Genomic DNA, 26,935 nt, shown 5'->3' on the forward strand with positions numbered 1-26,935 from the left:
AAAACTGACATTCTTTTGAACATAGGTGAGGTGAGGACAATATGTTACTTAGTTTTTTTAAGCCGTGGGTCCACTTTTCAAACATGAAAGGACAGAGGAGGGAGATTCGGCAATGGAGCCAAAAGTGCTGAAAGAGTTAAGGTCTCAACCACCCTGTTCCAAAAAGTGATTGATGATGGTGATGTGTAACATTTCAGCTGCTCCCCCACCCCACAAAAAACCCTCCCTCCTCTCTCCTTCAAAAGTGTGCGGAAGTGGGAAAAGGAGGCAATGTTCTGTTGATCTGTTAAACCGAAGCTCCCTCTGCCTCTCTTATTTCCAGTGGCTGAAACTGTTGTTTCAGTTTGGGTTGGAGCTGGCCTGAAGTTATCCTGACATTTCTGGGAGGAGATCCAAAAAAGTGGTTTTGGAGGCGGGGGGGGGGGAGGGTAGGAGGAGGAAAAATAGAGGATAGGGAGAGGGAAGATTAGGAAAAGAGAGCAAGGTGAGGAGAAACTCTTTCCTCAGTATCACATTTGTGCGGCTGTTTGAATTTTGCCTGGAAAATCTATTAGCCTTGATGCTTTGGCTCTCTGGAGAGAGACAAAGGAGTTGCACTCCACGGAGGAGGAGGAGGAGGAGGGCATTGATGGGGAAGTTTGTGGGACTCTAAAAAGAGGGGGAAAGAGCACAGAGCTCCAGCAATAGCAGCAATTCTAACATCAGAGAAATGTGCCTCTCTGTGGCTGCCTCCTGAAAAGAAAAAAAAGGAGGGGGGGGAGTCAGAACTGCGGCTAGATGGAGAAAAGCAAAGACCCTTTAGAAAAATCCCTTTCATTGCACCAAGCTTGGTGAAGAAAGTGAAAAGAGAAAGAAAGGGGAAAGCAGGAGGGAAGGGAGCCATCGTGAACTGGACATTGCCTGGAGCCCGTTTTGTGTAGCAGAAAAACTGCCGAGCTGCCTACAGCAGATCTACATGGCAAAGCCCTCAGTCTAAAAGAAGGCTCCGAGAGAATCACTTCTGGAAAGGAGAGTTTCCCGGAAGGGTAAGTTTTGACACTGCTCTGCTACTTTTGAGGGACAAGCTGGCATTTGTGTATGTATATGTGTATTAAATGTGTAGACAGATGCATGTGCGGAGGCAGATGTTTGAACAGATCCCAGTTGTCCATTGCTGATTATCTCAGTCGTTTCTGTTTAAGCCTATTTTTCTTGAAATGAAATTTGCACACTGCTCCAGTGTGAACACCATAAAGATAGCGGCGAATCGTCCTAATCTGATAAGCAAGCTGGCCAATCTCCCTTCTTTGAGAGAGAGAAGCTAGAGAGTGCTGTTCTCTTTATATTCGTGCCTATGTTAAGAGTGGAGTTCCATCTAAAATGGAAAAGGGGGGCAAATTTGGAAGGTGCTGATTCTCAGAAATGTGGAAGGAAGTTCAAAGCATCTAAGAAAGATTAGGAAAATTTATCAGGAATCAAAGTGTTTTTGCAGTCTATATGAATACCCAGTATGGTCATTAACACTTGTCCCCATCTTCTTTTATTTTTAAAGTCAATCCCACAATGAAGTGGGCACCGGTTGTGAGTTTAACTGTGCTGTGGGCTGCGTGGCTAGTGTGTGGCGTGGAAAAGCCACTGAGGCAAGCTGACAGAGGGAGGCATGGAGTTAGGAAAGTGCCTCTGGCCTACAGGGGCAGTAGCAAATCAGCCTCACAGACGAGGAGAGCTGAGGTGTCCCACAGACTTTTAAGCCCTTCTGGGAGGTTTCCTCAACGTCCTCTTGTCAAAAGGGATTCTTTGGAACCAAAAAGGCCACAAGCAGCCCCGCTAGAAGATGACTCCCGTCCCCAGGTGAAGAATGGTGGGACTAAAGTACGGCTGACACAAAGACCTAAGGTGGAAATGGTTAGGGATGAAGGGCCATCCACTGCGTTTCGATCGCGCACAGTGCGTTTCCCATCTGGGTCTAGTTCCCCCAACATTCTGGCTAGCTTTGCTGGGAAGAACAGAGTCTGGATTATCTCTGCTCCTCATGCCTCTGATGGCTATTACCGGCTCATGATGAGCCTTCTGAAGGATGATGTCTATTGTGAACTGGCCGAGAGGCATGTCCAGCAGATTGTCTTGTTCCACGAGGAGGGCGAGGAGGCAGGGACAGTCAGGAAGATAACCACGGAAGGGAAAATCCTGGAACAACCTCTGGATCCCAGCCTCATTTCAAAACTCATGAACTTTCTGAAGCTGGAGAAGGGCAAATTTGGCATGGTGCTGCTAAAGAAGACATTGCAAGTAGAGGAACGATACCCCTATCCAGTTAGGCTGGAGGCCATATATGAAGTCATTGACCAGAGTCCCATCAGGAAAATTGAGAAAATAAGGCAAAAAGGCTTCATCCAGAAATGCAAAGCTGCTGGGACAGAGGGCCGGGTTGTTGAGGAAGGCAACAATGGTGCTAGCGTCACTAGGGCAACACCGGGTGGTGGACATGTCCAACCAGGACCTAGGAAAGAAGAAACAAGGAAAAGCATTGTGCAGCCAACACGGGTTAAAACTGTGAAGAAGTTTTCGACAACCACACTGTCTCCCCCTCCAACTAGGGCGCCGACTCTTCCTCCCACAACTCTCAGGCCAATCACCAGAATGATGACAATAGCAAGCAGGCCTACAACCACCACCACCACGACTGTGCCTACTACACAGAGAACTTGGACCACAAAATCACACACCTTACTCCCCACAGCTCCTGAGGTGACTGACGCTCGGGTGACAGAGAGTTTCTCCTCCCCTGTATGGAAAGAGAATCGCAGAGAAAGGAATCCAGCCCACACACAGAGGCAACAGACCACTACAAGGAGACCCAGCAAAGCCACTCATTATGACACCCATTCAGAGGTCCCAACAGCCACCTCGGAGCATCCCACGAGAGCAAGTGCCGGACGATACAGAGACAACCGCACAGACCGGAAGGACTATAACAGTCGAGGTTCCAGTGTCACAGCAGGCCAGCACAAGCCTGCTAAAAGCAAACCACCTAAAAAGAAAGCCCAAGAGAAAATACTGAGCAATGAATACGAGGATAAATACGACTCAGGGCAGCCTGCTGTTCCTCGCTTAGAGGAAAATGTTCCGGCGGAACATATCCCGCCAAAGAAAGGGAAAGATCCAAGGAAACATGACCGCTTAGAAAAACCTGAGAAAAAGAAGAAAGAAAGATCAGAGAAGAAAAATGAGAAACAGGCCAAGAAGGACAAAGCTGAAAAGAAAAACAAGCAAGAGAAAGAGCGCAACAAGAAAAACAAGAAAGGAAGCAAAGCGGACAGCGAGGGAGTCCTGAAGTCCAATGCCAAGCCTTTCACGCAAACCCCCAGGAAATCTGTGACAACACTTTTGGATTTATTTGAAGGCAGAAGACGTCTCCTGGTAAGTAGATTATACATGGGCATGCATCACTTGAGGTCAGTTCACAAGTTAGGCTGCAATCCTAACCCCACTTACCTGGGAGTAATCCCCATTGAATTACATAGGACTTACTTCTGAGTACAATTGGACTGGAAGTTTCTTACTGAGGCCCTGTGTCTACCTTTATGTGTAGCAGCCAAAGCAGGCAACCAGCACACACTTCTGTCTCCTGAAAGCCTTCGGTGCCCATTTTTCTTTATTTAAAACACTGCACTTGCTCTGGTGGCATCTATTCACCCCTAACTGCTTTCAGGGGAAAGCAGGTGATACCAGAGTGAGTTGAAAAGAAATTGACAAATCCTGCTGGAAGGTAGGACTCAATGTCAGCCCAGTTTTATGCAGCCCTTGGCCTGATATCAGGATCCCTCTGCAAGCAGTCTGTCAAGAGTGATCTGTTCCTCCCACACTAGAGAGAAGAAGAGAAAGAAAGACGGTGGCCCCTCCCACTGTTGACTTCAACTCCTCCCACAGTCAGCAGATGGCCCCTGACAGATTAACCCTGCTGGACTGTGGCCCTGAAGCACTGTTCAGTATCACCATCACATGACAGGGAAGAGGAACCCATGGCTCTCCAGATGTTGTTGGACTATCTCATATCTGACCATAGCCCATGCTGGATGGGACTAATGATGGAATTCGGTGACATCTGGAGGGCCACGGTTTCCCCACCTCTGCCAAATGATCTTTAGTCTGTCCTGGGCATATTCCAAAGGCATGAAGCCTAATAATGTGATGTATGCCTTATAAGTCTCATAGGGCATATGATGCAACCTTTCTCAATCATGTCCAGAAGCTGCCAGAAACCTATAACTGGGGAGCTGAAGATGGTAGAATCTGTATTTTGCTAGTCCAGGGCTTAAAGAAATCCAACTAAGGATGTACTATGTTCAGCATGGTTGCGTTGTCACTGTTTTCATATATATTTGAACTCATAGCTCTTCTAGTTGACATCTGTTCACAGTAATGTTGATAACTTCTGGGTTTCAGAATCAAGCCAACTGATTTTTGGCACTTTTCCTGGGCGGGAGCATAATGCATTTGCAAACATATCCCTTACAAAGTTGTTGGTGAGATGCACAGAGTTGCCTTTCTCTTAAGTAGAACAGCTTGCGATGAGCTTCCGAACCTTAAAAGCAGCACAACGTGGCTTTACATCTCCAGAATTTAATAACTTCACATATTATTAGCCGGCTCCTCTCTGAAATCCTTTTACAGAGGACACAAAGCAATATGCTCAGATGTTTTCCTTGGCAGGAGGAATTCAGCTTGAAGGCATAGTGTGACAATTCAGACACCCTTCATAGGCCACATTTTACATACAGTAATCTCCATGAAACAAAAAGCATCTACGTTACATCTCTTAAGTGTACAACATTTGTTTTGTTTGCCACAAAGTATAATGATTCGGAAACCATGCAATATAATGTGTGGCCCATAGCCTTTGGTAAAGAAAAGTTCCTTATTTTTGTGTGCGTGCTATATTCCTCTGAATGCTTACTGAGAAGTACGGTAAATGCAACTTGGTTGCAATGTGGCTTACTTCCAGGTAAGTGTGTACATGTTTTCAGCTTTACAGCACATACCTAGGGCATGTTGGCTGAGAAGTAAATTCCACTTAGTTCGATAGGATTTACTCCAAGGGCATAGGATTGCAGCCTTAGTGTGTTTTCCTTCTGCATTTCTGCATACAGTGGTGCCTCGGGTTACATACGCTTCAGGTTACATACGCTTCAGGTTACAGACTCCACTAACCCAGAAATAGTACCTCGGGTTAAGAACTTTGCTTCAGGATGAGAACAGAAATTGTGCTCTAGCAGCGCGGCGGCAGCGGGAGGCCCGATTAGCTAAAGTGGTGCTTCAGGTTAAGAACAGTTTCAGGTTAAGAACAGACCTCCCGAATGAATTAAGTACTTAACCCAAGGTACCACTGTATTAACCTGCTTAGCTGTTTGGTATAAATAACTGCTTCAGTTCTTTCATTTTGAGGGTGAATGCTTCTCCCAGATCTTAATTAATTAATTAATTGGTTGATTAATTGTGATAATGATAATGATAATAAGAATAATACCTGGGTTGTGCAAGGTCAGCTTTCTCTGTTGCTTGCAAAAAGGAATTAAGCAGCATGTACCAAAAAAAAAAAAAAGTTTTAAAGCAAAATTTACGGCAGAGCAATGGCAGGTCATATGCCCCGATGCAGCATCGTTTCAGGTATGAGGAATACATACAGAAGTGTTTGTGTGCCTTAAATGAAGTGCTAACTTTTATGGAAAGAAATTAGTGCCAGGACAGAGTGAGGTCAGGATGAGATCAGGATGAAAGTTAACGGGATAAGCAGAGATATAGAATTGTAGAGTTGGAAGGGACCCCAAGGGTCATCTAGTCCAACCCCCTGCAATGCAGGAATATTTTGCCCAACGTGGGGCTTGAACCCACAATCCTGATATTAAGAGTCTCATGCTTTACTGACTGAGCATATAAAAAGCAGATTGCACTGACACTATAAGTAGATGAGACGAATGCTCTCATATTGCTCTTAAGATGCCTACAGAGAAACATTGCAAAGCAGAGCCACTATTCAGGTGGTCAAAATCAGGTACACCCACGATTATGATTTCTTAGCATGTGTTGGGTACTGAGGTCTATTCCACCAGTGAAAGCCCTGATTATCGTCCCATACATGGATTTGCCTCTTAATGAAGCATGCGCCCGTGAGTGGATTTAAACCATAAGCCTTGTTTGCAAATGCAGCACCAACCATACATTTTTTATTATTATTGATTTACTTTGCAAACTGTTTAGACCACTTAAATATGAAAATATCCAAGCAACGTTTTGGGGGGTGGGTGGCGGGTGGAGAGAGCCTTGTGCTTTATAGGTGCTTTCAATGTATTGTGAATTTATAGACCACTTTCTTTCTAGCATTGCTTCAACCAAAGCAATCAATCTTTCTCTTCAGAGTGTAGCAGATTAGAAAATGGAACGTAATCTTCATAGTTTGACCTTGATTCTTTAAAAGTGAAGTCCTAATACTTAGCAGGTTATGGTCGTTTAGATTTAGGGAAAGTCCTTGATCAAAGCAGAGAAGAGATGCCAACTGACCAGGACATAATGTCTTGGTCTGTTTGCTATGTCTTGGCCTGCTCCTGTGACGTCAACAGCAGCCAGATTTGTAGAAATCTGCAAGATAAACTTTGTAATGGTATGGAGACATTCAAGGTCCTGTTAAAGAAACGGAAGCAAGAGCCAACTCTGAAATCTAGACTTATCACTGGCTTTGACTTCCTGACTTCCACCTACTGTTTGTGTCTGTGGTTTTGCTTCAGGCCCATCTGTTTTGGCTCAGTTACATTGCTTTTGTTTGCTACTCTGCGGTGTGGAAGCGCAGTCTGAAAACCTGAGTTCATCCCCACAGAGGATGCAGCCAGTCTGCGTGTATAACATATACTGAAATTAACCCCCTGCATGAACAGGCCTCCCCACATTTTTTTAAAAGAGTGAAATATACAAATATTTGCTTACAAAACAGCTGCTCAATGTGAGTAGGGGAAATTGGGATTACTATGGAGCAGGGAGCAATGGGGGGCGGCGGCGGCGGGGAGCTTAACTCTCCCAATGCTGTGGCCCTGGTCTAAAATCAGGGTCTTCAGTTGCAGTATTTAGCCTTTTTTAAAAAACAAAAAAATGGGAGGTATAAGCTACAAATAATCTCCTGCTATCACATTTGAGGTAGGAACTGGAGAGAAATACAAATACAAGGAAGGGTGGTACTGCCAACCTGATCTCCCAGCACCACTTATCAAGATGGTATAGGGTACTGTAGGGCAGTAGCAAGTTTGGGGTGGTGTGGGTGCACTAGCAGAAACAATCTGGTGCTGCTACCAGATTGCATGTGCACCACCCAGACCTCACTGCTACTCTGCGTCCACACTGTCTCAGTAGGCAGTGGCAAAATGGCACCAGGAGGCTAAGTCCATGGCGGGACAGCCTCCACACTTCCTGCCTGCTCCTGCCTGGAGGGGAGATAGGATATAAATGTAAATAATTGTTGGCTTGGATCAGACTTAGTCATAGATGTATTGAAATCAATGGAACTTAAGATAATCATGGCTAATTTAAGCCCCACTGAAACCCAGCCAGATGGGCGGGGTATAAATAATAAATTATTATTATTGGATCTGTACTTCAATATGACTAAGTCTAGATCTGACCCATTATATTGGATTTCTTGCTAAGGGCTGTGTGTGTATGAAGCAGTGGCAGTTCTGAGGCTTGAATTTGGCGACTTCGAGCCTGGAGGCAGAAGCTTCCACTTCATACCTCTAGGAGTTCAAGGAAACTATGAAAGTTCAGGAATTTTAAGGCGGTGTTGTCACAAAATGGCCTCTGGCCTTTGTTGGCTGTAATCAAGGTAATCCTTGACTCATCAGTCTTTAGCTGCCCAAACCCTGTTCATTTTGTTTCTTCTGTTCCTGTCCATTCAAGTCCATTTCCATGTTCTGTGCTATTGGCTGCCTTCTGGATACTGACCTTTGCCTGACCATGGTGCAATTGCTTAGAGAGCCTTCAGGAATGATAATTAAATAGACCCCTCAGGCATTACTCAGATCCTGGCCTGCGACTTCTCATGCCTGAGTGCGTTCCCAATCAACAGCCAAGTTTCTGGCAATGTACTACAATCTGATCCAGTCCTATGTAAATAAAAGGCAAACACCATTGGTTTGCTGCCGGGTGAGAAATTAAAACCAGCCACCACTTTTATTTAAAGTTCCAGTTGCAAAAGGTTGATAGTGTATTACCATATCGAACTGGCTTAGCACAAGCACACAAGCAAGGGTGTTCCCAGTGAGGAGACTGTGGTGTTTCTCAAAGGTTAAGCAGTGGCTATTTCCCCCTGGAATTTCTGGCCTGCAGTAAGTTGCCACATAATGCAAAAATCTAATTTTCTTTCTTTATATAAAAAAAGTTTACATACCGCTGCAACATAAAGTTATATCACAGCGGTTTACAACATAAAACCAAACAATATAACCAGAAAAAGTTAAAAGTAATTTAAAAGCAAAACAAATTAAAAACAATCAACATTAGATCATTGTGTGGGGGTGTACTCTGAATTGCCTGCATACCCAGTGGTACAGGAAGTTTTCAGCAGGCCTTTAAAAGTTGGCACAGAAGGTGCCAGCTGAATCTCTATGGGCAGGGAGTTCCACAGGACTGGGCTAATGACACAAGGTTTGGTTTCTTGTTGTCAAACGAGCCTCACCAACACAGGAAATGAGCAAAGGTGCTCCTGCAGATGATCTCAGTGATTGAGCTGGGATAGAAGTGTTCAGGTGATCTCTGAGGTATCCTGAACCCAAGTTGTTCAGGGCTTTGCAAATCAATACACCAACCCTGAATGGCTTGGTAGCAGATAGGCGATTGAGACATATGTTGTTAGTTTTTACCTCAGTTAATAGTTTTCTGAAAGACCTCCCCCCCTCCCCGCGGATTCCACTGTATACTTAAACAGTCGCGTATAACACACCCTATTCTTATTTGCAACACGCTTAAGGTATTGTTTAATTGTTTTACATAGGAAATCTGGGGGCTGGGGTAGGCATTGCACTTGCTAGGTGATCAGCGTAGTGAATTTTGTCATCCCTTTTGGAAGCCATCACTGACATGTGGCAGGGACAGAAAAACTCCCTCTGGCTTGGAGCCAAATATTCTACTGTGCAGAGGGTGGAGGGCACTTCCCCCCAGAAAACTGGCCTTGAGGGTCAGGGGACACTCTAGAGCAGTGGTTTTCAACCCCAGGGTGCCTTGATGATGGTCAGGGGTGCCACAGGCAACACTAGCCTCTGTCCCTCTTTCCTTCTCTCCCTCCTCTGATGCCCTCTCACATCTCTGCCTCCCAAAGGCTTGCACAGCTGTTTGTTGTGGCAGCCCTGCCTACAAGCTCCTCAGGCAAATAATGCCTCTGGGGCTGGCCAGGGGGTGCTTCCCAGGCCCCTGTGGGGCAGTGTAAGGAGGCCCCTCTCTTTGGGGCAGGGGGGGCAGCTCGGAGACCAATGGAAGCAGTTGTGGCTGCCCAGAGGACTCTCAAGGAGAGGGGAGAGGAGGCTGAGGGAGCACTCCCCAAGGGAGGGTGTTCGAAAAGGGGTGAGGGGCTGCCAGCTCTGCAGGCAAGGGGTGACATAACTGGGTTCCTGAGCCCACAGGGGTGCCGCAGAAAGAATGTAGTTGGTCAAGGGAGCCGTGGACCCAAGAAGGTTGAAACCTCTGCTCTAAAGTGTTTTGGGGGGACTTTTTTGCTGGGGAGGGTATGGCCACACACATGCATAAGTGCAGCTTTGGATAAAAGCATATGTAATTAGCTCTGACTCATATGGTGAGCTGAGAGTTGCATCAAACATTCTAGCTGGGATGATAGAAGCAGATCCCTCTGGCAAATATATTATGTAGGCCAGGCCTCAGGGCTGCATCCAGTGCTAGTCCTACTCAGAGGAGGCTCATTGAAATCAAGGACCAACTTAGGCTCATTATTTGGTCTACTCTGAGTAGGGCTAGCATTATATACAGCCCATTGTCTACGAGTTGTTGTGAAAACCCTGGGAGTATTATCTATGTATGACTTCTGATACTAACACGGTTCAAAAACCAACAACCTAAACCTTCTGTTCTCTGTCATCTTCCTAGCTGATCACAACTCCCAAGCTTGACAGCACCATGTATGTGCAACAGAGAGATGAGTATCTGGAGAGCTTTTGCAAAATGGCAACTAGAAAAATCTCAGTGATCACCATCTCTGGCCCCGTGAACAACAGCCGCATGAAGATCGACCACTTCCAGCTAGGTTGAAAATTCTTTCCTTTCCTTTCTTTCTGGGCAATAGAGGCATGGAACTAGTGCTGTTTTTTTTTAAAAAAAAATAAATCAAAAACCCTGAGAGTCCCTTTGTGGTAATATGGTTCTTCCCTCTCCCACTATGTATTTGCATAGTTGGTATTTCCCCCGTTTGGTTTTCCATGGCAAAAAGTTCAAATAATTGGAGCATCACTGCGCTGGTCTATCAAGTCAATGAAACAGCAGAAAGCAGAGAATTGTGACCTGGCCATGCCATAAGCCAGGAAGTCATTTGGTTCAAGACTAGGAACATCTCCTGTCTCCAGATCTTTGTATACTAGCCCCTTTCAGGTGTTTATTTATTCCTAGAGCAGCTACTGGGCTGTCCACATGGCCCCCTCCACCTCTAACCTTGTCATGAGTGGAAAGTTCTGAAGATGCATTCAACTAAACATGGCATTTGGCTTTCCTGTTTACATAGGAGTGCATGAAATAGTGCAGAAATTGATATTTAGCTGTAAAAGCAGATTTGGGCTACCGTTGAATGCTTTTGAAATTGCATTCATGTAGGTTGTTACAGATGCAGCCTTTCTTCGTAATCATGATGTTTCAAAACTCACTGATTTCGGATTTGGGCTGCTCTTTGGGTGCTCCTCTTTGCAGGGGAGAATTACACCACTGGAGTTCTTTTTTCAGGCCATGGGGGTCTGAGAAAGAATGAATGATGAGGATGCTTTATACAGATAAAAAGTTTTTTGATATCTTATTCACGGGCAAGAGCTGCACTGCTGTGTAAACATAAACAAACAAGCATACTTGGCCTCAATTAGTTTAAAGTGTCGAAATACCAACTTTGAATAGGGAACAGCAGGAGTTTAAAATAGATCCTGGAATTTAGCACCCCCATCCCATGAAATCTCTCACCAGTTCTCTCTCTCCCCCCCCCCCATGGCATTTCTGGTTGGCTTACTCTATTTGGTTTCATCTTGTGGTATTAACTTGCATATTGTACAGAAGCCTTATAAAAGTGATTTGTGTAGTCTAGCCTTCCATGAACTTACGCACCCTAAAGAAACCAAAACCTTAAGGAAGTAACCACTTTATACACCCTTGATTGATGTAAGTTTTGTACTGATAACCAGCACAATTCTATACAAATCAATTCAGAAATAAGATCCAATGAGTTCAGTGACACCTAACACCAGGAAAATGGGTACAGGGCTGCAACCTAAGTATCTAACATTATGTCTCTGGGTTGATGGTGTCAAGGTTCTCACTGGTCTCCCTTCTATTATTTGGGCTGTTTTGCATTAGCAGCTTCATATATGAATGGTGCTCAAAATCCTTGTTTAGGAAGAAGTAATGTTTTTTAAAACTTCACTAACTTCCCTGTCGAAAAGACTAAATCAGTATGATTTGGTGGGTACGTCTGAACAGAAGGTGAATGGAAGAACTTTCCCTCCCTTGCTGTTCAAAAGTGATTTAGGCTTGTTTGGCACTAATCTCCATGTTGTTTTCCTTTAAAGACAATGAGAAGCCCATGAAAGCGATAGAGGATGAAGACCTCGTGGACCAGCGTCTCATCAATGAGCTGAGGAGAGAATATGGAATGACATACAATGACTTCTTCATGGTGCTAACTGACACTGATATGAGGGCCAAGGTAGGGAGAAGTATATTAGCCTGGGGCAGGAGAGATTCATGAGTGGGGATGAATCAGGACAGAGTGGAACAAAAAACTGTGCCAGTACCTGAAGAGGCAAAAGAAGTTGCAGATGGTAGGAATCATGGAACCCAAATCCAGATGGTAGGAATCAGGGATTTTGGTGGGAAAATGCTCACTTGTATGCTTACAGGTTGTGGCATTAGGAATGGAGGAATAATTTGATTTTGGTTGCATTTTAATAAGAAACTACCTAATTCACACTTATTGAACCAATATAAAAGCCCAACATAATAATCCTTCAAAATCTGCACTTCTCCGAATATTGTAATGCAGTTCCTCAACCAAAACATGTTTACAAAAGTGCATATTTGGAGAAAGTCTGCACAAAAATGCATAAATTGCATAAATTAGGGTAAATAATATACAATAGTGCATTATATTATCAGGAAATGCTTGCAAAAATGCAGTCGAAACTGGATACAAATATATATATATATATATATATATATATATATATATATATGGAGAAACTAACACTAAAATACTGAGGAATTTCATGAAGATTTTCTAAAATGCAAGTTGCTACAGAAATGTGGTGAATTGAATTAAAGATTGGATGAACGAGAAACCAAAACTTACAGATTCATCCATTCCTTCATGGCATTCAGCTCCTACCACAGAATGATCCTGCAAAGTGACAGAAGGCACTTACTATAAAAATCTTCAGTAGCATGAACATGACTTTATTTGCATGTGATATTTAATTTATACTCGACTTTTATTTCATCATGGAACTCAAAATGGCAGACACAGAATTCCCCGACCAGAACCAGACCTGCTTTGCTCACATGCTTTCAACCATGTCTGAGACCCGTCAGTATTAATCTGTCAGGAAGAATGAAGCTGACAGTATAATGACATTGGCCATTAACTTTCAGTGGGAAAGCAGATGCTAAGAGATTTGTTTGCAATCAAACCGTTTCTCAATGTTTCCTTTCACAGCAATACTATGAAGTGCCCATAGCAATGAAGTCTGTTTTTGATTTGATTGACACCTTCCAATCACGTCTCAAAGATATGGAAAAGCAGAAACGTGACGGCATTACCTGCAAAGATGACAAGAAACAGTCCCTGGAAAACTTTTTGTCCAGGTATTTCCTAAAGCCCACCTGTGGCTATGCCAGAGCTCTTTAATTATGCAAATTTGTTTAATATTAAGCACTTGTTGAACATGTATTTTCCATTAACTGATTACTCTGGTCAAAAACTCACAATCATCTTCGTAGTAGTTAGTTCCAAAACAGAGAGGTGGTTGAGTTCAGACCTGTTTATTGTTTCCAACGAATATCCACTGAAATTAATAGACCTAAGTCATGTTCATTCACTTCAGTAGGTTTATTCATAGTAAGACTAGCATTGGATACAACCCTACGTTTCTGCCAATGGGGAAACCGCACAATTTTGTTTGCAATTAAATATCTAGTAATTAAAGTTAGATACCTAATTATTAAAACTGAGCACAGAGTGAGGGAAGTACATTTGGAAATAACCACTTATAAGAACATTTATAAATGGAAATATCTCCAAACATCATGTTTATTATCCTCACCTCCACCCCTACAAAATGGGCATTCACTGATTGTAATGGAGAGAGACCTCTTATTTTCTATGAGCATTGGCAGTACTAATTTGTTTTCTATAATTACCTCTCCCCTTGAATGAAACAGCAGGCAGCAGCATAATTTCTCAGCCATTGCTTCTCTGGGAAAAGCATTCAAAATAATGATGTTGATTGTTCTTAATTTGCATGTCAAGTCCCAGCAAAGTGAACAACCAGTGGTGCCGGGGGGGGGGGGGGGAGGGAGAGAAAACCCTCCAGCTTCAGAGAGGCAGGCTCCTAATTTGTCTCAAGTTAGAGAACCCAGTCTCAGACTCCAGTTCTAAACACACATGCTTGGGAGCACGTACCATTGATTTCGGTGGGATTAAACCACAGAGCCCAGGACTTGCCGATCAGAAGGTTGGCGGTTTGAATCCCCGCGACGGGGTGAGCTCCCGTTGCTCCGTCCCTGCTCCTGCCAACCTAGCAGTTCAAAAGCATGTCAAAGTGCAAGTAGATAAATAGGGACCACTCTGGCGGGAAGGTAAACGGCGTTTCCGTGCGCTGCTCTGGTTCGCCAGAAGCGGCTTAGTCATGCTGACCACATGACCCGGAAGCTGTATGCCAGCTCCCTTGGCCAATAAAGCGAGATGAGCGCCACAACCCCAGAGTCGGCCACGACTGGACCTAATGGTCAGGGGTCCTTTATCTTTACCTAACCATGCATAGGACTATGTGGTAACAACAAATAAAATGACTAAGGGATTTTCAGGTTTAATGGATTGGGGGAGGAAGGAGAGGGAGCACACATACTGTTAAAGAAGGGAAAGGGAAAGTTCAGGAAGATAGGTATAAACAGGAGCGCAGAGGTTCCATATGTAAGACAACATCTGGAGCTGTTTAAGATACCATTTCCTGCTTTGAAACGGCACATCTTACTCTGTACATTTCTCTCTAGATAGTTAGCTTTGGCTCTTCTGTTTTTTAATGTACAAAATAACCCACACTCATTCACTTTCCTGAATAAAGCAATGGAAGGTGATCTTCAAAGGAGAGGTGTGGGGAATCTCAAATGGAAAAAGTATTTCATTTACATTAGTTCTGCCTGCCTAGGAAAAAAAAACTTGAAATTTTGACAGCACAATAGAATAACCTGAAACCTAAAATGGCATTTCAAAGACATTTGAGCACAATTGCTTCCTCATGTTTGCAGTCTGTTTGATCCACACAATTTAAATCTGATACCTGCTAGAACCAATAGGACTAAATTCAGTTTGAAATAATCTTTGTGAATAGATTTTCTCCACCTATTCTCATTCCAGATTCCGATGGAGGAGAAGGTTGCTAGTGATATCTGCTGCCAATGATGAAGACTGGGCATATTCACAGCAGCTTGCAGCTCTTACAGGGCAAGCCTGCAATTTTGGTGAGTGTATTCCATATGCTTGCTTTCAAGCTATTAACTACTCTTGGGTTTTGTTTGTTTTTGAAGTCCTTTGCACCAGCATGAGGACCTTCAAGCACATGGGCCAGATTTAGCTTATTAACTACTCATAACCCTATACGTTGGGATAGTACCATTTGCCAGTGGCGTAGCGTGGGGGGTGCAGGGGGGGCCGGCCGCACCGGGCGCAACATCTGGGGGGCACAAATCCACGGGTTAGGGGGCGCAAATTACTTGCCTTGCCCCGGGTTAGGGGGCGCAAATCACTTGCCTTGCCCCGGGTGCTGACAACCCACGCTACGCCGCTGCCATTTGCTACAGCAATCCTGTTCTTTTCGTGGGATGCCTAGTATGAGAGGGGTGCATCTAAAAGCAATTTTACCCATGGCAGCCTGGATGTGGCAGCTGCCAAAAATTGCTTGTGTGCACTCTGTGCAAGGTTTGGAACATGTACCAGTCTGATCATTTGAAGAGCTTTGCATGCCAGCAAAAATGTCTAGTGCTGGCATGGAGAGATTGTCTAGTGATAAAGTAGAAGAGTAAAGGCACTGCCTTGCAGAGCTGCTTTTTGGCAGCCTCCACATGCATAGTGCATGAGAACTGGGCATACAATCGCAGATCTAATTCAGTGGCATTCAGCATTTCATTGCCTATAAGAGCCTTTGCCAACCTGGTGTCCTCCAGATGTTTTAGGGCTGATGGTGGTTGTAGTCTAAAGCAGACATCAGGCTAGCCTCCAACATCTGTTTTGTCAAGACATAGCAGGGAATGAGCCCCTTCAAATCTTTGTGGACTGCTTGAATCAAGTGATTCTTTAGTACAGTGGTACTTCGGGTTACATACACTTCAGGTTACATACACTTCAGGTTACAGACTTCACTAACCCAGAAATAGTGCTTCAGGTTAAGAACTTTGCTTCAGGTTGAGAACAGAAATTGTGCTCTGGCGGTGCGGCGGCAGCAGGAGGCCCCATTAGCTAAAGTGGTGCTTCAGGTTAAGAACAGTTTCAGGTTAAGTACGGACCTCCGGAACTAATTAAGTACTTAACCCGAGGTACCACTGTACCTTCTTTGATCGCTGTAAAATAACAGTTTCTAAGTTTAGAATCTGTCAAATTATTGGGAGTGGGGAAAGTAGGAGGAAATCTATAACCTCCCTGCAATTTTAGCCTGATCATGGTTCCTCTGTAGCCTTCTAAAACCATTAGCAAAGAGCATTTTCCATCCATAGATTTGGGCAAATCTATGCAATGTTCCTAAAGAAACTGCATATCAGCCTCCTGTATTTTGAGCTTACAGAATTGTGGGTGGGTGTACATCTGAGAATATATTGACATTTTGCAGTACATTAATGTTTGCCTTTCACTTAGTAGAAAAAGCTTGCATCAGTCTTTGACCCCCTTCTTGTTTTAACAGGTCTGCGTCACATAACTGTCCTCAAGCTGTTAGGTGTGGGAGAAGATATTGGTGGAATGCTGGAATTGTATCCAATCAATGGTGAGAAATTATTTTGAGTTTGTAAGACAGCTCTGTGTGTGCCAATCATTTTGAGCCATACACCTGTATGATGTATCACAATTATTATTATTATTTTAAAAAGTAGAATGCATATTATTGTAAGTTTATTTTCAGAAGTTGTTCTCAAATGGGTCTTGAGTTTTGGCTGCAAGAAAGGTCACAGAACGTGAATGAGAGTCACACATGAAGCTACAGCACAGTCCTATCTCACACAAATCCTGGAACATGCAGTATCCCAGTAACAACACTTGAGAAATTGTTTTAAGGAACATCCCACTGTGGAACTTCCCATTCCCCTGTTTGTTTTAGTGGGCAAACAGACGTATGAAAAGCATGCCCCTACAGTGATTGTTTAAACTTAATTTACTATGTTCTGTATTTGTCCAACATTATTATTAAGTTGCCTTGGGAGTTTCCTGAAGCCAGGAGGACAAAAAATTAACAGCTTTCATCAGCTGTAATCTTCTTCAGGCATTATGCCCAAACAAGAAATAGGGCACATAGGACTGTGCATGCTGATCTTGCTGCCAAAGTCCCTATCCCTATCCCACTTGCTTGGTCCCTGACCTTCCTATGTTGAGCTAGGAAGAACTGAAGAGGGCTTCTGGCTGCATTCGGTTTAACATGAGTAGAAGACTCAATGAGATTGGGTCACATTGTGGTCAGCATGCATAGGTATGGTAAGGCAGGACCACCCTGACTTCCGCGTAAGTTTATATTTCCTCTTCAAACATAACACCTCAAAACCTGTGAAGAAGCACACACACACACACACACACACACACACACACACACACACAATATTTAAATTTACCAGCTGGATTAACAATATGTAACAACTGAAAAAACGGGCAACATATAAAATTATCGTACTTCCCCAAGTCTTTCATGCTATAATTCAATATAAGGAGAAAATAATTCAGGGCAGTACATGCAGTGAAAGGGGTGGGGGGCAGGAATGAGATACCACAAGCTGGCACAATTCTCTCCCAGTTGGAAAAACTCAGTTACATAAACACGAGTAATTCAACTGAACTAAAGGAGCTCAATGGCACTCCCTTTTAAACCAAAAACACACGTTCCCCTTATTAACCTGCATCCCACAGATATCCAAGAATAGAAATGGAGCCCTGTTTGCTTCCAAAGGGCACTGGAAAGCCAAAGAATTTGAGCACTGAGGAAACGAGATCCTAGTGGATACACTTTCAGTCCACAGTGAGGTTAATGTATCACGGAAACCTGACTATTTTCCAAAAAAGGGCATCTTGCTTTTTATTGCTGTGGGCAGGAAATGATGTTCACTTGGCTGCCCAGAGTCCTCTCAACCACCATCACACCTCCAGCCTGTTCTACTTCAGCTGCATATATAGCACGCTTGAATACATATGCTTTTAAGAATGACTTGTCTGTGTGTCATAAGATGCTGACGCGATTCCCAATCTCCGTCTCCTCCTAGGGAGCTCCAGCGTGGACAGGGAAGAGCTTCCAGCTCATTTGGTGAAAGACATCCGCAATTATTTCCAGATCAGCCCCGAATATTTCTCGATGCTTCTGGTTGGAAAAGATGGGAACGTCAAATCCTGGTACCCTTCCCCAATGTGGTCCATGGTGATTGTGTACGATTTGATTGACTCTATGCAACTTCGGCGGCAGGAGATGGCCATCCAGCAGTCTCTTGGCATGCGGTGCCCAGAAGACGAATATGCCGGGTATGGATACCATGGTTATCACCAAGGGTACCAGGAAGGCTACCAAGATGATTACCGCCATCATGAAAGTTACCACCATGGATACCCCTATTGAAATTAGGAACTTGACCTTTATCTGCACCCTGCTTTCATCTTAGTTGCCATTCAGAACACAAGCAGCCAGATGTGGGAAGCATTTGATGGTCACCTGACCATGTTTCTTTTCTTCCCTCGTTCAGTCAAGGGACTGCTAAAGTATCGGACTTTGGCCTTCTCTATAACACGCATGATGTGAAATAGGTCAAGCCAGTATCATTGGTGCCTTATGGAATAAAGACTCCTTTATATTCTGGAGCCCTTCTAATCTGAAGGTATATCTTGGTGCTATGTATGTATAGAAACACCCCCATCCCCCACAAACCCCACACACCCTGACTCCAGTGATGGGCATTGTACTGTAGGCAGAATATAAACTGTAAAATAAGACACTAACACTCCTATAGCTTCCTGTTTCCCCATGCCGAGGGAGGAAATATTTATTAGAAAATGTTGTGAATTTTTGCTGAAGTGGAGGAATGGTGGATCATATTACAAACTTGGCCGCTCAAAAGAAATCCTTTTAAAAAAACTAATGTTAAAGGGCTGTTTTTTTAATTAAAAAAATGTTTGGGGTAGAATGATTTATTTTATAACATGCCAGCTCTGTAGTATAATGGTTTCACCTGTTATGGAAAACTTGAGATTGTTAAAGGTTTGAAATAATACAGTGAGAGATGATTTTGTGCCAACCATGTTGCTGCTTTAGCTGTGCCTCTTTATCTTGTTAAGAGTTTTTCTCCCTTTGAAGGCAGGAAGACATTCAGCTCATGCCTCTGTAGCTTGACAAGCATCTTGTGGTGGGGTTGCCATGGCTAAACAAAGGTGTTGGGTTTGAACATAACATCAAATCCTGGCTACTTTTTAAAAATTTAAAACAAGCAACAACATACCAATGGCTTCACATTTGCCCGTTAATCTGTTGTGCTGGGCTTAGGTGTTCAAACAATCCACACTTTCGTTAAACAAATGATGGCTTGCCGTTATGTGCAAACCAGGCCAATAGCAATTATAAATTACTACAGAGGAATGCAAAACAGCAGAAAAGTGAGGGTTTTCTCTGGTATTCATGCACAGTGCACAAGTGGAGACAGAGACCTGTATTCAGTATAATAGTAAGATTATTGTTCTTCCTTTGCAAGGATGTCTGCTTGAAACAATGTCCCTGATCCTCCCCCCACCCCCCAATGCTATTTCTAGGAATTCTCACAACCCTTTGCAACAGATTTGGGAGGGAGATTGAGGCGAAAGTGAAAATTGTACTGGCTTCTGCTAGCACAATGAGTTAGTTGAATACAGCCCAAAACATGTGGTTAGAAATTCTAACTAACTACTCCTGTTTAATGTCAATCTTCAGGCTGTGTTAGGCAAATTTATAAGTGCAGACCTTTTATGGGAGGAAATTCTCTGGGAATGTTTAAGTAAAAATCTCTCTGCCTTTTGCTTCTTTAACTGAAATGTAATCTGAAGCTAATGGCCTCACAAATGCTTTCTGGAAACATACTAGCAAGGACAGTTGTAATTGTGGTCAAAGTGAGGAGACCCAAGCAATTACCGTATTTTTCGCCCTATAGGACACACTTTTCCCCCTCCAAAAATGAAGGGGAAATGTGTGTGCATCCTATGGGGCGAATGCAGGTTTTCGCTGAAGCCTGGAGAGCGAGAGGTGGTCGGTGCGCACTGACCCCTCTTGCTCTCCAGGCTTCAGGAAGCTATCTGCAAGCCGTGGGAGAGCTGTGCGAAGTCGCGCAGCTCTCCCACGGCTTGCGGATAGCAGCCTGTTCTGGGGACTGGGGTCGGGGGAAGCTCGGGCTTCCCCTGCCCCAGCCCCAGCCCCGTGCCTGGGGGGGAATTTTTTTTTTCTTTATTTCCCCCCAAAAAAACTAGGTGCGCCCTATGGGCCGATGCGCCCTATGGGGCAAAAAATACGGTAAAATGCACATTACATGCAGTGGAAAGCACTAAAATCAAACTGCACAACAGTAGTTCAAGCTCTAACTCTTTTGGTGGGTGTTATTTTTTATTTTTTGGTACTAGGAGTTTCCTTTGCAAAGCAAGCTATCTACAGTGGTACCTTAGTTCCCAAACAGCTTAGTTGACGAACAAATCGGCTTCCGAACGCCGCAAACCCAGAAGTAAGTGTTCCAGTTTGTTAACATTTTCCAGAAGCTGGACATCTGTTTTGGCAGTCGGCATTGTTTCCAGGGCCAATCAGCCAATCATAAGCCTCATCTTGTTTGGGAACGTTTAAAAAGTCAAACAGACTTCCAGAACGGATTGAGTTCGAGAACCAAGATACCACTGTACTATTAATGAAAATAAGCATCTGGAATCTTTATTTGGAAATATTTTTAACAAAATCAAATTTCACACAAGCCAAACAAAGCAAAGTTTCTTCTCTCCTAGGGCAGAACTACATGCAGGGATTTCAGGGGAGATTTGGGCACAGGAAAGGTTAAGCATCACCCTCTCACTTGGCAATTTTCTATTACCATGAAACCTCTGGTCCTATATTAGTATTCTTAGAGAAATATTTGTTTTCCCTGTATTGTATGATCCTTGGCTAATAGGGGACTGTTATAAAATGTGGGTTGGTCTACAGGTTAAGCTGTTTTTCAGTATTTTAGCTTTCTTTGGGCTGTGTCCTGGATTGAAATAAAGGGACAACTAAGGGCATTATTTGCTTGGGCAAGTCACCACAGGCTTCACTCTTCTTTTGCCCCAGGAGACTCCAGAGTATCCAAGGTATTAATAATACCTGGGATAAAGTGGATACCCAACTTGTGAGTTGCATGCAATTTATGGATCAATTTGGTGTGGCTCACAAAACTCAATTAACAGAAAAGTCTGTATTCATACGCAGTTACTGGCAGCATATATACCTGTAATGGTTCTAGGGGTTGCTCGTGCGTAAATCGGTGCCACGCTTGGCTGAGTTACCTGGGTGAACCCTTTCTGTCCGGACAGCCACTCACCCGTGGCTGTCTCAATCGCTGGCAGAATCCGTCAGTGGGCGTTTCTTGAACTTCTTCCAGCAAAGAAGCTCTTTGATGCCTAGTCTCCACCTACTCTCCCTGCGTGGAAGCCTTCTGCGCAGGGAGGGTGTGGGCAGCGGAGGACCCGTGCTCTCCCCGCTGGTCTCTGGTGAGGAGTCATGGAGCCACCTCGCCGATTCCCCCATCTGCCCCCCTTCTCCACTAGTGTTATGCTGATTTCCTTCCCCAGAAGATGGGCTGCTTCTCTCCCTCCCGGTACGCTCTCCGGAATCCCTCTGGAGCCCTCCCTCTCCCTCTGGCTCCGATGGCAGTTCCCTGACAATACCCATTCGTGTTATTGCCACTTTGTAAAAAATAAGCTTTGGATTTCTGCTTTATCATCCATGAACTTCTTCTTTCCTCATGCATCTTCTAGCCTTAAAGGTAAAGGTACCCTTGACAGTTAGGTCCAGTCGCAGACGACTCTGGGGTTGTGGTGCTCATCTCGCTTTACTGGCCAAGGGAGCCAGCGTACAGCTTCCGGGTCATGTGGCCAGCATGACTAAGCCAACCTTCTGATCGGCAAGCCTTAGGCTCTGTGGTTTAGACAGCACCACCCACATCCCACAAACACACAAAAATCAAAAATCCATTTACGTTGTACTTTATTTGGCCATGTGGACTGTAAAACAATGAAAACACCACAAAGAGGTCCCACATTTTGGTTAACACCAGGCACTATAAGGGAATCAGGCAGAGTTCCTTAATGAATGCGCTTGAATAGCAACAACAAAAGAGTGTACACCAGGAAGCTCCTGTTCTGTTACACTAGCAAACAACGGAACAGATGTCTTACCAGCAAGGCTATCACAAATGCAAATGAGGAGCTAAAGCACAATCAAAACCACTGTCCACATAACCACACCTGCTTCAAAGCTGCTCTTAGGAGCAATTAGCTCCTTATTTCAAGCTCTGTTCAAATAAATAAGCCAGGTTCAAAGGAATGCTCCATTTAGACTTGTTCCAATATACTTTTGAGTTCTAGGAGTGTCATAAAACAGTCTGAGAAACCCACAGAAGCTGCACCTTTCCATCAACAGACACAAAAATGAGTTGTTATCTGTGCAATAAGAAGAAGCAGCTTATATGATCAGATCACCACTTCCTGGAGTATTTATCTACTTCTGCAAGATAAGGGCCTGTATTTCTTCCCATCCCACTGCTTTGTTGCTGGGTTTCTTTGTTTTTTGGCAAATAGGGACTTGGGCTGGAAGTGTAAAACTGAAGCTGTGACAGTTCAAGTATTACCAAGATTTTCAAATTATATTGTAGCCCCTCCATAAAAACAAATACAAGAGAATAGAAATCAGAAACGCCCAACCTCCTCACCCCATTTATTTTCACACTATTTCCTTTATACATAGTCTCATCCCTGAATGAACCCTAGTTTAATTACAAAACATGCATTTCCTTGAATCATACTTAATAAATGGCATTGTTAAAAGTTCTAAGCCTACGCCCGTAACATTGTTCTTTGTTACTTTTTATTTTATCCCTCATATTTTTGTCCCTGTGCTGCACTTTTACACAGTTGTAGTACACAAAAAAGTTGTATTTTACACAGAGACAGGCATTAAAGAGGATAAGAGATAAAACTAAGGGACAAAAGGCAGAGTGGGCACGTATGCCAAAATCAAATATGGAGAGGCACTGCAGCTTGCCATTTCAAGTAGCAAGAATAGGCCAGTACAGGCACAAGTTCCTTTCATCTGTGTGCTGCCCTTTTACACGAGCTGTAAAACAAATCAGGAAGTTTCAGTTAATATACAGTGGTACCTCGCAAGACAAATGCCTCGTAAGACGAAAAACTTGCACGATGAAAGAGTTTTTTGTTTTTTGAGTTGCTTCGCAAGACGAATTTCCCTATGGGCTTGCTTCGCAAGATGAAAATGTCTTGCAAGTTTGCTTCCCTTTTCTTACGTCCCAGGCGCCGGGCGGCCGCGCGGATGGGTCAGCGCTGGCGGGAGCCTCGTCTGTGGGTGCCGCTGCCGCTGCCGCCGCCTCGTCGCCTCTCCCTTCCAAATCCTGCATGCAGCACCCGTACAGGATAGCCAGCACCAGCAGCGCCAAGAGCAGCGCGGCCAAGAGCAGTGCCAGCAGCGTGGCGGACTTTTTGCCCATGTAGAAGCCCGAGCGCAACTTGACGGTCATGGTGGCCGGTTGAAAGCGGGGGGGGGGGGGGAGCCTGAGCGACTGAGGAAGAAATTCAGCACAGGATCCGTGCTTCGCAAGACGAAAAAACTCGCAAGATGAAAAAACTCGCAGAACGAATTAATTTCGTCTTGCGAGGTACCACTGTATCATCTTCCGGATACATTCAAACTAGGAAAATATGGTTAGTGACTTCTAAAGAAGACAGGATATGAAACCATAGTTTAAAGTTAGCTTTTGAATCCTGGCTGATTTGGAAGCCGTTAACAATAGTCAGGGGGATGGAATCGTCATGGGAAGCGATGATTAAGTGCAGCTTCTTGGTTTGTTTCACAGCTCGTGTAAAAGGGCTGCACACAGATGAAAGGAACTTGTGCATACCCTGTGCTCCTAATTCAGTACTTATCACATTTGAAAATGTGAACAAGCGCATTGGGTTCTAAGGATCCATCAGCGGGATGACAATTTTGATTTGTGACAAGGAGGGGAGAAAATCATTGTGAGCCCACACAGTGTGGGTGGGGGAACCTATCGCCCTCCAAATGTTGTTGGACTGCAACTCTACCATTACTTTACCACTGGCAATTTTGGGTAGAACAGATGGGAGTTGTGAGTCCCAACAACATTCCCACCTTTGCTTTAGAAGCAGCATTAGATATCCCAACAACAACTTTCAGGCTCAAGTACAAGGATACCTAATATTCATGTGTAAAACATAGCACCATAAACACCAGGAGGGTATATAGTGTTCTTCAATATGTAAGCTTTGGATTACTATATTGCAACTGCATCCACCACTGAGCTCCATTTCACATGGTACCAGTGGCATCCAATGCTACTCCTATCCAAGAGAAGAACTACTGGAATTAATGACTATGACTAGTTTATGTCCAGTAATTTCAGTGGGTCTACTCTGGGTAGGACTAGCACTGTGGACAGCCCAATACTTTAAAGCTGCTCCTGTAAAACAGTTTAAATATACATCTAAAAGCATAGTTGTGCGTCTGACAAATGCACTTCTTCAACTGTGCAAATCACAGAAATGTGTGTCAGGAGCCATGCGTGGCAACAGCATACACACATGGTGGTAAAGACACATTTGACACTGTTTCAAATACCCCTGAAATATGAGTAAATCCTTAGATGTTTGTGGCATACAATTGTGAATAGTTTGACAGCTCTTATCTCCAGAATACTGTAAGATGAACAACCTCCATGGCTCCATCTATTGATTCTTCATTTACATTTGCTCTGAACCAAGGTACCTCGGTTAACTTCAGTAGCGTTAATGCTTTCTTACATTCATGTGAAAGAACCAAGTGAGAAAGTTCCAAGTGATGCTTCCAGTTCTACGTCTCTTCATCCAAAGCAGTCTGAACTAGCAACCATTGCTGACCGCTCTCTTTCTGCAGGAATTCTTCACTCTCGTGAACTACAGAAGCCAAGTACATAAGAGCAGCTGTGCTGGATCATCCCACTACGCACCATGGCCAACCTGATGACTATGAGAAGCCCAAGAGCAGGACACGAAGGCTCCTAATCCCCAACAACATGTATCCAGAGGCACCTGTATTTGATCCTGGAGTCCTCATTAAGAACCACAGATAGCATCATCCTCTATGAATAGGTCCCTTCCCTCTTCAAGACCCATTCACAGTAGTTAATCTATTACCTTGCACAGCTTCATGAAAACACAAATTAAAATACCACCTTAGTGATAAGAAAGAAGAAACTTCCACCTGTTGGTCACAGTCTGAATCTCCCCCCACCTCCCAGGGTAAAACTTCATTTTCTTAAATAAGAATGTCTGTACTTCAAAAATCCAAAGTCAGGCTATAAGGCCTCTTCTTCCGAATCATGGTCACTGTCTTGCTTCGTAAGTCTCTCGAGTTCTTCTCCATCCTACAGAAAGGGGAAAGAGAGCGAAAAGGCAACATTAGTCTATGCTTGGTTAACATTTTCAACTGATAATAAACAAGAAGTAAGCACTAAATATTTCAGCTTTGTGAAGTGACAGCAATTTATAGAATATTCTTGTAACAGGACCCACAATCATGGGCTTCACTTGACCTGGGTATATTTTGAAACTGCTGCAAGATCTTTTCATTTCAGCTGGGGTTTCTTATGGCCAGGAATCAGGGGTGGGTGACTGGGGGAAAGAGAGAGAACTCCAGAGTTAGCAGACTCATATGTATCTATGTTGAGGCTGGAGAACCTGGGGCCTGAGGGCCAAATGCTGTCCTTCAAGGCCTCCTTGGGACTCTCTCCAGGTCACATTCCTCCCAACGCCACACTTCTTCCTGGCCTGGCTCTGCACTCACCTTGAGTGCTTTTGCTTGGCTGGAATGTGTCCTTGAGCTGCAATGATGCCTTGTTGCCTAGAAGGAAATATGTGGGTCTAGAAACCCCTGCCTTTTGCATGGCTTGATTGTAAAGGTAAAGGTAAAGGTAAAGGGACCCCTGACCATGGCCGACTCTGGGGTTGCAGCGTTCATTTCACTTTATTGGCTTTATTTACTAAGCCGCTTCTGGCGAATCAGAGCAGTGCACAGAAACACTGTTTACCTTCCCGCCAGAGCGGTACCTATTTATCTACTTGCACTTTGAGGTGCTTTCGAACTGCTAGGTTGGCAGGAGCAGGGACCGAGCAACGGGAGCTCACCTCGTCGCAGGGATTCGAACCGCCGACCTTCTGATCGGCAAGTCCTAGGCTCTGTGGTTTAACCCACAGCGCCACCTGCATAGCCTACTGTAAAAAGGCAAGAGCCACACCTGTTGCTCCACCCACTTGGTCCTCTGGCCATGCCCACCCCAGGTATGGGTCCTTCAGAAGGTTGCCCAGGACAGACTGTAGCTCTTGGGCTGATCAGTGTCCCCCACCTTCACCTGTTCACATTATATGGCGTAAAGGCCCTTTGCTAGTGCCAAAGCTATGCTTTAGTGTGTCTCTTTCGAAGCATGTTCTTTCCCAATTCACTATAAAATCATTTTCTGAACTACCCATTCATTAAAGTTAATCCCCCTAGGGTGAATCAGATCAAATGCTGAAACAAATAAATAACAGACTAGGACACAAAGAAGCCCAGGTGCCTAGTCTTCCAAATATGTGGTGCTGGCTCTGAGTTTATATGGATGCCTATGAATTAAGAACACTTTATGAGCCTAAAAGGTCTATAAATATTTGTTGTTACAAGCCATTTATTAAGAATTAGGAGCTGAACTGCAAGCAGGAAGGCTGAATGGAAACAGGCAGCAGGTGGCAGCTCAAGCAGCTGCCTGTGGAGGTTGCATAGTGAAACTTTACTGTCATCCTGAGCAAATAATCGGAGTGAAGATCATGCAAGGTCAGTTGTAACAAATGGTTACTTTGAAACAATCAAGTGAAAGTGATAAAACCAAGCAGCTGAGCTTTAAATCTCTTTTGGATGCTAAGGCTGCAATTCTATGCATGCTTACCTCAATAAATACACTGGGA

General features: G+C 44.1%; 2 protein-coding genes across 5 annotated transcripts in view; one reads left to right on the forward strand and one right to left on the reverse strand.

Annotated features, from left to right (window-relative positions):
* Nucleotides 1–253: 253 nt before the first annotated feature.
* CCDC80 (coiled-coil domain containing 80) overlaps nucleotides 254–26,935 on the forward strand; it is a 40,045-nt gene continuing 13,363 nt past the window's right edge. The window contains exons 1-8 of one of the 2 annotated variants that reach the window (XM_079973522.1): nucleotides 256–1,025; nucleotides 1,532–3,399; nucleotides 10,117–10,273; nucleotides 11,790–11,926; nucleotides 12,932–13,080; nucleotides 14,852–14,955; nucleotides 16,389–16,469; nucleotides 17,947–18,966. In XM_079973522.1, the coding sequence (XP_079829648.1) occupies nucleotides 1,543–3,399; nucleotides 10,117–10,273; nucleotides 11,790–11,926; nucleotides 12,932–13,080; nucleotides 14,852–14,955; nucleotides 16,389–16,469; nucleotides 17,947–18,293 (2,832 nt within the window). In that variant the 5' untranslated portion in view covers nucleotides 256–1,025; nucleotides 1,532–1,542 and the 3' untranslated portion in view covers nucleotides 18,294–18,966. Of the gene's footprint in view, nucleotides 1,026–1,531; nucleotides 3,400–10,116; nucleotides 10,274–11,789; nucleotides 11,927–12,931; nucleotides 13,081–14,851; nucleotides 14,956–16,388; nucleotides 16,506–17,946; nucleotides 18,967–26,935 lie in introns of those variants that run through there. The other variant, XM_079973523.1, reaches the window with a different exon arrangement.
* The window catches only part of SLC35A5 (solute carrier family 35 member A5), a 340,246-nt gene continuing 335,208 nt past the window's right edge, over nucleotides 21,898–26,935 (reverse strand). For all 3 annotated transcript variants that reach the window (XM_079973949.1, XM_079973948.1, XM_079973950.1), the window contains one exon: nucleotides 21,898–25,362. In XM_079973949.1, the coding sequence (XP_079830075.1) occupies nucleotides 25,294–25,362 (69 nt within the window). In that variant the 3' untranslated portion in view covers nucleotides 21,898–25,293. The remainder of the gene's footprint in view (nucleotides 25,363–26,935) is intronic.

This window comes from Podarcis cretensis, assembly GCF_951804945.1.
Source record: "Podarcis cretensis genome assembly, chromosome: 4".
NCBI lineage: Eukaryota > Metazoa > Chordata > Lepidosauria > Squamata > Lacertidae > Podarcis > Podarcis cretensis.